Source organism: Bos indicus x Bos taurus, chromosome 14, assembly GCF_003369695.1.
Source record: "Bos indicus x Bos taurus breed Angus x Brahman F1 hybrid chromosome 14, Bos_hybrid_MaternalHap_v2.0, whole genome shotgun sequence".
NCBI classification, from domain to species: domain Eukaryota; kingdom Metazoa; phylum Chordata; class Mammalia; order Artiodactyla; family Bovidae; genus Bos; species Bos indicus x Bos taurus.
This window is the reverse complement of record NC_040089.1, coordinates 16,687,251-16,699,653: the sequence shown is the minus strand read 5'-3', so window position 1 is coordinate 16,699,653 and position 12,403 is coordinate 16,687,251. Positions and strand designations below refer to the sequence as shown.

The window sequence follows — 12,403 nt, the reverse complement described above, 5'->3', positions numbered from 1 at the left end:
CTCCCTAACAGGGCTGCTATGACAGTTCAAAAGAATAATACATTTGAAAGCATTTGGCCAAGAGTAGGATTCAGTTTATTACTGATGCTGCATCTTGGCTTTCTCATTTCTTATTACCTAGGAGTTTATAAAATTTGAAAGGATTTTCATCCAAGAAAAATTCTAACTGGTGGAGGGTGTGTAAATGTCTGTTGTGGAAGCTGGAGAGGGGATGGAGAGACCATTGAAGAAGCAAGAAATAAAAAGACAAAATAAACTAGTTTCATCTGAACTAATAAATGATTTCCTAAAATCACAAAAGGTTATATGAAATAGAAGGGACCTAGAAACAGCTAAACCAACCCACCTTCCTTCCTATTACAGATGAGGAAACTGAGTCAGAGAGAGAAAGCCACTTCTCTGGTTTAGCTTTCTAGGTTTAGCCCAGCTGTGATGGAGCCCCGAATAGAAGCCGGCTCTGCTGACTGGCTATTCGGGACTCATTTGTGAGTCCACCTCTTCTCAGCTTGTGCTTGTTGGCATGAGCAAAGAGTGATGGAAATCTCAGGCTTCCTTTCATACTATTCAGGAAAAGTGATTTGACTCAATTATCAGAACAGTTCTTTAAACCAGTAGTCTCCAAAGTGAGATGCTGGAAGAAAAAAAGCCAACAACTACTATTGATTTTTCTATTAAAGAGACGTCAAGCAATTATCTTCTGCCAGGGAATAATCTTGTGTTGTTTCATCAAAGGAATTACTCAGACAGGTGTGGGCAGGATTAAGGGAACACAGAAGATGCTGAGGCCCCCAGAGATGAGCAACAATGACAATTACTTCTCCCAGGTTTGGAGAGAAGCCTAGGGATGGCTGGAACTGTGAGGAGGAGGGATACAGTTTCCGCCAGGGACCAGCCAGGAGAGAGCAGGCAGGAAGGACACTGAACTCTTTCTCTGCTCTGGTCTCTGCCAGCACCTCCTATTGGGCAAACCCAACCAGATGCCAACTGGCAAGAGAGTCTGGGGGATGTAGGGCCCTTTGTGGTCAGTCTCCTAGGGCACTGAGCTGGGCAGAGAAGCGGAGAATGTATCTTCAGGGTCAAGCAGAGAACAACTAGCACAGAAGCCTTAAAGATGTTTAATGCCTGGGTTGACAGTGGTCTTTCCATCCGTATCAGACATCATTCAGTACCCAAGGCACTTTGGTCCCAATGAGGAGTGGAGGGCACTGGAACCCAAAGTTGATCAGTGTACTGACCGACTAAATGGATTTGTGGATTACAGTATCTAGTTTGAAATAAGAAAAATCTCACAAAATGGACAAATGCTTTAAGAAGTTTCCTAGTTTCTTGCAAAGAAACATCAGAGTGAAGATACTGTTGCAGATGCCAAGGAACAAGAGACTGTGAGCACTGACATTGCTCTTCACTGGCTACATTAGCTCAATGATAAGCTAATGAAATTGAATTGAATATTGGCCCAAAAGTTCATAATGGTCACAGCTATTTGAAATATGGATTTATGTCCATTATTACTAATAATGAATCTCCTTCTGTGTGTGCACTATGCTTTGAAATATTAATTAAAGATAATAGTGCCTGCCAATACTTCATAAATATATAAATACACGTATTTTGGTTTATGCTTAAAAAATATTTACTGATGGGATGGTTGGAGACCACTGGTTTTAAATAATAAACAAAGGCTAGAATTGCGGGGGTCATTGATTTAGTCATTGTGCTTCTCTTTAGAGACAGTGAAGGTGACGTGGTTTTCCTGCCTAGAAGACATAATGCAAAAAAACAAAATAAAAGGGAGAGTGGGCTTGTGAATAATAATAACAAATGTTTATAAGTAAGCTTCTGTGTTAAGCTCTGCTCTAACCACACAAAATCCATGTAAAATGCATCAACTCAATTACTCCTTACAGCAACTCCATGATGTGGGTACTGTCATCATTCCCATTTTACAGATAAGGGGACTAGGCAGGTCAAGGTTTTAGTACAGTGTTCGGTACAGCCAGGAAGAGGTAGCGTGGGGTTCGAACCCAGGAAGTTGACTTCACATTCTTTGCTCTTGATCTCTAGGCCTTGCTGCCTCTTTGAAGGAAGTAGGGGCTCCATGGAGTAATTTTGAAATTAAGGAAAAAAATTGCAAAGTAAAATCAAAACAGTTGAATACAAGTTTTAAAAGTACAGACAGGAGAGTCACTCAAATGCTCTTTTGTGGGTTAAGAGTGACTATTTCCTTGTGCTCTTTGGCATCTGCCAAATATGATTTTCAGGATGTGGTAGCTGGCTAACTGCCTCTGGTACCCACTAGATTCCACTCTCCTCTGGATTTTCCCTCTTGCCCTCTGAAGTCTTCCTCTAGACTTGCCTTGCCCTTGTTCTCTTTCTAGGAGCTTGTATTTTTTAGGGTTCTTGAGAGGAATAGAACCAATAGGAGGTATTGGTCTCTCTCTCTCCATCTCTCTCTATAGATAGTAGCCCCTCTCCCAGATATATTAATAGATACGTAAAATATTTTGTTCTTTAAAATCTATCTATACAGATTTACTTATTCATTTAAAACTTATGTGACCATTGTTTTTCGGTTTTCTTCAAACCAGTCAATCCTAAAGGAAATCAGTCCTGAATAATCATTCAGTTCAGTTCAGTTCAGTCACTCAGTCATATCTGACTCTTTGCAACCCCATGGACTGCAGCACGCCAGGCCTCCCTGTCCATTGCCAACTTCCGGAGTTTACTCAAACTCATGTCCATTGAGTCAGTGATGCCATCCAACCATCTCATCCCCTGTCATCCCCTTCTCCTCCTGCCTTCAATCTTTCCCAGCATTAGGGTCTTTTCAAATAAGTCAGTTCTTCACATCAGGTGGCCAAAGTATTGGAGTTTCAGCTTCAGCATCAGACCTTACAATGAATATTCAGGACTGGTTTGCTTTAGGATGGACTGGTTGGATCTCCTTGTAGTCCAAGGGACTCTCAAGAGTCTTCTCCAACACCACAGTTCAAAAGCATCAATTCTTTGGTGCTCAGCTTTCTTTACAGTCCAATTCTCACATCCATACATGACTACTGGAAAAACCGTAGCTTTGACTAGATGGACCTTTGTTGACAAAGTAATGTCTCTGCTTTTTAATATGCTGTCTAGGTTGGTCATAGCTTTTCTTCTAAGGAGCAAGTGTCTTTTTAATTTCATGGCTGCAGTCACCATCTGCAGTGATTTTGGAGCCCAAAAAATAAAGTCTGTCACTGTTTCCACTGTTTCCCCATCTATTTGCCACGAAGTGATGGAACCAGATACCATGATCTTAGTTTTCTGAATGTTGAGTTTTAAGCTAACTTTTTCACTCATTGGAAGGACTGATGCTGAAACTGAAGCTCATTGGAAAAGACCCTGATGCTGGGAAAGACTGAAGGCAGGAGGAGAAGGGAATGACAGAGGATGAGATGGTCAGATGGCATCTCTGACTCGATGGACATGAGGAGCAAGCTCTGGCAGTGGGTGATGGACAGGGAAGCCTGGTGTGCTGCAGTCCATGGGTCACCAAGAGTCAGACACGACTGAATGACTGAACTGAATATTTATTTAAAATTTTATTTATTTATTTGGCTGCACCAGGCCTCAGTTGTGGTACATGGGCTCTTCAGTTGTGGTGTACAGACTCTTAGTTGTAGCATCTAGTTCCCTGACCACGGATGGAACCTGGGCCCCTGCATTGGGAACTCAGAGTCTCAGCCATTGGACCACCAGGGAAGTCCCTGAGCTCACAGTTCTGATGGGCTGCTCCAGTGCCCAGGACGCTGTTGCTTCATAAACATGGCTTATTGGAGAGAAGTTGAAATGCTGGGTCTCTGTGATGCTTCTTGGGCAGAAGCATGATTGGCATCAGCCTCAATGAAGCCCATGTAGAGCGGGAAGGAGGCAGCTTCACACCTGCACCCAACAGGTGGAGCCATCCGGTCCAGCTTTGCAGGTTCATGTATCAGGGTGGCCAGAGTGACTGGGTGCTGACTTAGGCTGTGCCTTTAATGGCAGACAGCTTCCCCACTCAGCGGGGGACGGGGGACATGGAGCAGAAGGATGAGTGGGAATTTATCTGAAGGGGCAGAGCTAGAGTGTCTGCTAGGTTCTCTGTCTTAGCTTCCTGTGTGGCTGTAACAAGTTACCACAAACTCAGTGGCTTAAGACAACACAAATTCATTAGAAGGCCAGAAGGCTGACACAGGTCTCTCTGGGCCAAGGTCAAGGTGTCAGCAGGGCGAGGTTCCCTTCTATAGGCTCCAGGAAGTGAAGTCGCTCAGTTGTGTCCAACTCTTTGCGAGTCCATGGACTGTAGCCCAGCAGGCTTCTCTGTCCATGGGATTTTCTAGGCAAGAGTACTGGACTGGGTTGCCATTTCCTTCTCCAGGAGATCTTCCCGACCCAAGGATCGAACTCAGGTCTCCCACGTTGTAGGCAGACGCTTTACCAACTGAGCCACCAGGGAAGTCCGTAGGCTCCAGGGGTGGATGTTTAATCCTTGCCTTTTCCAGTAGACTTTGATCTCGTTCCTTGGCTCTGGGGGACCATTATTCCGCCCACCATAGTAGCCTTATGCTTTCCATTTTAAAATAAGCTATTAGTGTAAGATATGATTTTTAATGGAAAGGTATGATAATTTCACTAATTTTAAGAATGCTGAAGTTTTTCTTTGAGAGAATTCGAGATATATTTATGTTTAACTTACTAAATTTATAAGTTATTAATTAACTTGGGAATGTTTTGCTTATTAGGATTGAACCTTCTGTGAGCAGGTATTTGAAGTGCTTACTTTTAAAAAAAAGCAAATGCATTAGAGTTGTAATTGCAGTTTTAAAACATTTAAAAGAATTTTTATCGTCAAAGGGACTTGTTTAGTCTGTTCAATGTTTGAGTTTCTCAAAGAATAATAAAAGGCCCTCTTATTTCGTATGAAAATTTACTGGACTTATATTTACTTGAATTTAAACTTTAATGAACACTAGGTCTCCACATTTGTTACTTTTTCAACTACCATTAATTTGTAACCAAGATGCTATAAATAGGTCTATGCAAATAAACTCAGGCTGATACTTATTCTAGTCCAGGGTAAGTCTGCGGTCCTAAGTGAGACTTTCAGAAACATTTTGTGAATGTATGTGTGGATTTATTCATTCATTTGGCCCAGGCAGTATCCTAGGTACAAGTAAGATTACAGTATAACAGAAAATATAGTATTAGTCACTGAGTCCTGTCAGACTCTTTGTGACCCCATGGACTGTGGCCCTCCAGGCTCCTCTGTCCATGGACTTCTCCAGGCAAGAATACTGGAGTGGATTGCCATTCCCTTCTCCAGGGGATCTTTCTGACCCAGAGGTCAAACCCGTGTCTCCTGCACTTCAGGAAGATTCTTTACCATCTGAACCACCAGGAAAGCCAAAAAAGTGATACCAGAAGATGAGATTTACTCAGTTGGAGAAAGCTGCAGCTAGGAAATGGCCCTAAGGAGCAGTGGATAATTATCAGACAGAGGGGCTGGGAAGAGCACTGTAGGAAGGTAGAATGGCCTAAAAGAAGACTGCATAGCATGCGTAGGGAATGGTGAGATTTTGTGATCCTGTTGGGAGTTTTTAAAAAATTCTAATTATTCTCAGGTGCCTTTTATGTCAATTTCTGATGGAGAGTCAGTGTCAAGATCAGGGCATGCTCTAGAGTAAATGTGTCGAGTAAATCAGTCACCCCCGAGTTAGTCACCAGAGCAATCACACATAAGTAACGGGGAACACAGTGCAATTCCTAACCTGATTCTCTCGTTGCTCAGGAAATCATAACTGCTAACATTTATTGAGCTCATATTATGTGCCCAGCTCCAGGCACTTTATAAGTATTAGCTCACTTAACCCTCATAGCCATAAGAAATAGGTTTATTATCAACACAGTTGAGGAAATTGACACAGAGAAGGGTTATGTGACAAAAGCCACACTGCACGTGAGTGCCAGGTCCATGATATAAACCTTGCAGAGGCTGTTTCCCCTTTCTGGGATGCTCGTGCCACCATCTTCTGAAGCCAGCTCTCCTCATCTTTCAACATCACTTCCTCAGATGGCCCATTTCCGCCCCACACCTTGTTATTCTGCACCTTAGTCCCTTCCTTTTTTCCCTTCATAGCACTTATTACAAATTAAATTTGTCCCCTACTTATTTTTTTGTCCCCTACTTGGACAGCAAGGAGATCAAACCAGTCAATCCTAAAGGAAATCAACCCTGAATATTCATTGGAAGGACTGATGCTGAAGCTGAAGCGCCAATACTTTGGCCACCTGATGTGAAGAACTGACTCACTAGAAAAGACCCTGACACTGGGAAAGATTGAGGGCAGGAGGAGAAGGGGATGACAGAAGATGAGATGGTTGGATGGCATCACCAACTCAATGGACATGAGTTTGAGCAAACTCAAGGAGATGGTGAGGGACAGGGTAGCCTGGTGCACTATGGTCCATGGGGTTACATGGAGTTGGATGTGACTGAGTGACTGAACAACAACTTGTTTTTTTCTTTCCCACTAGAATCTAAATTCCATTAAGATATAGACTCCATCTGTCTTGTTCACCATCTTATGCCCAGTACCTTGCACAGAGTCTATCATGCTCAATAGATGTCTGTTGATGAGTAAATTAATACTGACTTTAAAGTTCATTATTCCCTAAGCATTCTATTTTATGAATAGTAAGTAGGAATATCCCATTTAAGCATAATACTGTATTTATGATTCAGGTTGGTACTCAGCAGCAAGCTTAGCTTTCTGTGTATTCCTAGAAAATTTTACAACAATGTTAAGTTTCTGAGAGAAGGAATATAAGCCTCACTTAGCAAAAGGTAAACATACTCAGTTTGATAAAAAACCAACTTGAATTGACATGCACCAAAAATGCACCAGTGTGTGTTGTTGGAAAAACATTTATTGCAATTCAGTGTCAAAAAATTTTACAAAAATATGCCACCGTCTGGTACAAACAACTATAAAAAAATCAGTTCGTCATGCAAGAAGAGAGTGCAAATAATTTATACAGAAGGACTCAGTTCACACAATATTAAATAAACATCTCTGCATGTAATTGGTCTAACCTTATACTTTTAGTTAAAATGTTCAATCCCCTATAGCATTTTTCATTAAAAAAGTACTTGAAAGCTTCTAAGCTTAGGATATGGACTTTCACATACACCTCCTCTAGCCAGGATGATTGGCAGTATCGGCAGAATAAAGATGGTGCCAAGTGTTCTCAAGTGCAGAGCACAGCTTGGCGCCTTCTGTTTAACAGCCTTGTATATCGTTAATTAAATAAACATTTCTATACTCAAAGACAGAAAAAGTCATGTTCAAACTCCGGAAGTAATGTTGCAGCAGATGGAGTTTCAAGCCGTTCAGAGTTTTGAAGCAGCCATCCATTTTTGGCCAAATGGAGCAGGGCCTGAATTTTGAGAGATCTCTCAGAAAACTTTGTTTGCTGAGTTCAAGGATACTTTGAAAAACGTCTAGCAACAAAGTCATGAATATCCTGGTCCCTTGCTCCTTGCTGCCTCATGGACTAATCCCCCTTTGCTTGTGAGGTTTAGCAGAAAGTGACCTTCCATTGGTAGAAACTCATTGGGTCTCACAGCAGGTACCAGAGGACCAGGAGATGGAAGGGATGGGGCAAATGTACCTCTTAGTCTAAGGAGAGAGGAAACACCTGCTTGGTTACCATCAGAATCTCAGTTTCTAGAAAGCAATCCAAGTGCTCAGTGGTCATCTGTCTCAGGGGCCACCTTTACAATTAAAACCTGAGTACCTAGAGAAAAATGAATTTGTCAACATAGGCTGCTAACTTTATGGCAAGCAGGTTGTACTCACTAGTATGCCGTACCCACAGCAGAGTCAGAGTTCTATAAAAACGTGAAGAGGTTCCTTAACTTCTCCAGGAAGAATCAGGGGCTTCAAATGTTTTTTTAAAAGTTAGCAGCCAGACGCCTAGCCCTGGACCACCAATGTGAAAGTCTTGAGCGGAATCAGCTCTGGTGTCACGTGTGTCCAGCCACAACAAAAGGTGCTGGGGTAGGGGGCACAAAGTCAAGGCTCACAAAGTCCCAAGTTTACACTCAGGACCACTGCTGAGTACCAGCGGGGTTGAGGCATGCCTCCCAAATATTCTGGACCCACTACCTCATCTGGAAAGGCAGAAGGAATGCCAGACTCCATCATCACTAACCTTCCTCCCAGCACTCAAGTCTAGGAGAGGAGTTTCCTTCCTCTGGAAAACCACGAGACGACTCCTTAACAAAACAGAGAAGAAAGCGTCTACAGAAAACGTGGAGTTGAAAGGAATTACGATCTTGTTTGTTGAAGACATCAAGGGCCCAAGCTATATCAAAGAGCCCCATCTCTGCATTTGCCTAGAGGTTCGGGTGTTTCTGAGGTCTGTTTAAACACTAATAGGATTTTAGGCCAGCATCCAGTCAGAGGGATGGTTCACAGACTCTGAGAGTTGGAAACAGATTAAAACAAAAAAACACAAAAAACAACAGATGTCAACATGGAAAATGATGATAGAGTTTAGTTTAAAAAATTCACACATAAAATTACAGTTAAAAAAATTCACACATAAAATAGTGTTTGCATAGCAGGATGTAATTGCCCTACAGCCTGGCAGAAATATATAAACTCAGGTGCATATTTTATGATAAACATTGTATTGAACACTAAGCATGATATACTGTTGAAATGACTGAACTTCTTGCAAATCACACACTTGTTTAGACAAATCAGATTCCAAGCCCTTTCTCTTCTCCCACATAAAAACAATGGAAACAAGGAGCCTCTGTTAATTGCAAGCCCCCAAACAGTTTTTGAAGAGAGAACTGCAATAAGGTAATCACACTTGTCACCTTCTTTCATCATTGCCAAGTAAAGCCCGTTTTTGCATTGACAGTTTTGCAGTGTAAATCCAGCCCATCTAAAATATCTCCTCTGATCTACTTCAACATAAAATGGATCATGGCTAAACAGAGCTCATCTCACAACTGACCCTTTTCATCTCAAAACTGGAGATGTTTTCACAGTAGTTTCTGCCGCCATCCTCCCACGTGACTGGTCCATCTGCTCAAAGTAACAGTGTTGAGTCATAATGTGATCTACTTTAAAATGTCTGGATCTTGCTATAAATTGAGTCCTACGTAAGCATCACATATTCTCCTTTCCTCAAACGCTGTGCCTTCTTCTCAAGAAACTCTAGGATTGTTGATCAGAAATGTTTGCATTGAAACAAATCATTACACTCGCATGCATCAACTTCTACTGTCCTGGACAAAAACTCTTTCCTTCTCTGGAGGTCCAGATTACTCTCATATGTGACATCAGTTTTGAATCCTCTTTTCCAGAGTTGCGGTGGGATAGGTAGGTACAGCAAAGACAGTAGAGCATTCTATCTTTTCTAGCACTTTCCACTGTCATGTCCCTTCTGGCTTTTTAGGCCAGCAGTTCTGAGACAGAGATTCTTTGTTTTTTGTTTTTTAGGTCAGGTTGTCCTGGGAGGGTTTGCCAAAAGAAATTCTATAGACAATCAGTGCCCAGGGAACAAGCATTTTCTTTTAAATGTTTTGGTTTTACTTATATGAGCAGCTCTGGCCACACTTCAGAGGTACTCTATGTCACCAGCAGAGATGCTCATACTGCTGTGCTCTTTGTCCACCCACCGCCCCCACCCTTGCACAAACCACAGCATCAAAGACACCCCACTTCTGTTCCTTCCCCTCTCCCTCGCCACCTGCCATTTCCTTCCTTATAATCCTCTTCCAAAGAAAGGGAATCACAAGTATTGGTTTCTTTTTTCTTTTTCCTTAAAAATTTTCCTTGACTCTGTCCACACCACCTCCAGTGATGTCAAAGGAGATGGGGAGAGTTGGGAGTCATGATCTGGGTAAACATTTCAGAAAACTGTAAGCCTGTCCCTTGTGGTAGGGTCGTTTTGCGTAGGTGTTCTTGCTGCCTGGGGCCTGTGGTGTGGTCTTGAGCACCTCGGACAGTCCAAGCGACACTGGTTCCCCAGTTTTGTGCTGACAGTCAAAGCAGGCGACATTTCTGGAACTGTCAACCTGAAGGTGCTGAGGAGTCTCGGTTTACACAGCACGAAGGCGCTGAGAACAAGTTGGGGGGAAGATGTGAAAGGCCATGAACGCCCCAAATTGCCAGAGTCAAAGGTTCCAGAGCCCTCACCGCAACAACAATCTCAGCTCCACTCACATCTTTAAGGAGGCTGAGACCTTGGAGAGAACCTGCCTGAATTAGGGCAGAATGAGCCTTTGATTCCATAGTCTGGACCTGCATTCTCCATGTGATCTTGACTGGGGTGGGTGGGATCCTGTGAGGTGTCACAATGGTTTGTGACCCTCCAAAGCTCAACCTTAACTAACATGATCTTATTCTTTAATATTTACTTTCCCTCAAAATTAAAATACAATTTACCTTTTTCCTCTTAGGGGGGGATGATGATGGAAAAAAGATATTGAGAAACCCATAGGCACAGACCTTGTACAGTGAGAAACATCAACTAGTGGTCAAGCTCTTCTCCAGATACTGGTACTTGGGTTGTGCTTTGAGAGAAGGGCACGAAGGGGCCCCTCATCAGTAGCTGGTCCCTTGGCTTGTTTCTGTACGTTCTTAACCATCTATCCCCATTTCAGGTCACCCCCAATTCAATCCCTAAAAATACACTGTTGCTCAACATACATGTGGACCAAGTTCCTATTTCTGCTTCACTCATTGGCCAAGATCATGGAGGGTGCCCACTTTACGTACAAAAAAAAAGGAAAGTAAATACAATTGCAAAAATATATACACTGTTGTAGAAAAGCAAAGTTCTATAAAAGGTAAAAAACAAAAACATTCCCCACTACCCCCCAGGAATATTGACTCCTTAAGTCCTGAGATTTCCTTCTTCCACATATAACTACCTGTTGGTATTTGTCTAGCAGGTTCCCCTGGGGTTGAACTCAAAGTACCTCCATCCACTCCCTGTCTGGCTAGAACACCAGGCTTTATCAACCTCGTAAGAAGCCCTAGCTCAGGTTGACTAAATTTCGGTGCTGGATGTAAAGAAAACTCATCACCCATCAAGAAGAACAGCAGCTGATATGTAAAACCTGTTCTACAAGTCTTTATCAGGCCTCTGGCTCCAAACAGTCCCCAGAGACAGGCTTATCCATCAAGATACCCTAGGAAGCCCAGACAAGCCAAGAGGTTAAACAGGAATAAGAAAATCTTCATGGCTATTGGGTGACTCGTTCCATTTTTCCTGCAGCAGGATTTCCTCTGGGACTGCTTTTAATTGGCCTTATGTTGCACGAAATAAGCTACAACGTGAAAGGGAAAAAGGCATACGTGCTTTGGGGTTTGTTCTCAAAGAGAAGAAACCCCAAAGAGTGCCCCATTCGTCTAAAAGGGAAGCCTGAAGCATGAGGAAGGATGCCTCCAATCTCTCTTCCTGTTTCACTTTTGATGAAGACACAAAACAGACAGAGGCCGTCTACTGGACCATGCGGTTTGTCAGAGCGAGCGTTGCAGCTTTCCGAGGTAGACTATTGTGCGGTGTCTTCGGAAGATAAGGCCCTATCTACACCCATGTGGGTTTAAGATGAGTGGTGCTTCCATTGCCTTTGCCAAACAAACCCCAAATCAAAACCCAAAGCCCAGGGGTTTCTCACATGTAGTTTTTCTTCTTATTTTTTTTTTTCTCCCCAACAAATTTTCACATTGTAAACAAAGAGCATTCTATTTTGTATTCGAGTTTTGCCCTCTCTTCCACAACTCTAGGGAACTATCAAGGAGTTGCAGTGAACTTCAAGAGAATTCCATTTTCACCGATGAAATAGAATTCCTGCCTTATAGTCTTGCTGGCAAATTGTTAGGAAAAAAAGTTTATTTACAGGATTTCTGTTTTCCATACCAATTCTAATGAGAAGTCCATATGCTTAAACTTCCAGCCAGCAGCTGTATGTCTCCCCTCCAGTGTCCCTTATCTCAGAAGTTTTGAGCCAATGTTTAACATGTACACTATTTACAAATGAAGTGTCCAAACTCTGGATTCCCAACCATCCAACCATCAGGGGAACCCTTCTGAAGTGCTGTCATGTGCTGGGATTCAGAACTTGAACAAGTTGATAAAGTCCTGGGGTGAAAGTGAAATGGAACAGCTCTCTGGGTTATTGGCTGTGCACGGGTGATCGGTGCCCTGGAAAGGAACATCATGGTTAGGTGGGCATTCTCCCCAGCATCCCATTGGCTTGTGGTACCCTGAGGAATTGCTGCTGCTGCTGTTCAGTCACTCAGTCGTGTCTGACTCTTTCGAGACCCCATGGACTATAGCCCATCAGGCTTCTTTGTCCATG

The 12,403-nt window shown here is 42.7% G+C and overlaps 1 protein-coding gene across 2 annotated transcripts in view; it reads right to left on the bottom strand.

Moving 5' to 3' along the window:
* Nucleotides 1-6,922: 6,922 nt before the first annotated feature.
* FBXO32 (F-box protein 32) overlaps nt 6,923-12,403 on the bottom strand; it is a 37,776-nt gene continuing 32,295 nt past the window's right edge. For both annotated transcript variants that reach the window (XM_027560908.1, XM_027560909.1), the window contains one exon: nt 6,923-12,246. In XM_027560908.1, the coding sequence (XP_027416709.1) occupies nt 12,157-12,246 (90 nt within the window). In that variant the 3' untranslated portion in view covers nt 6,923-12,156. The remainder of the gene's footprint in view (nt 12,247-12,403) is intronic.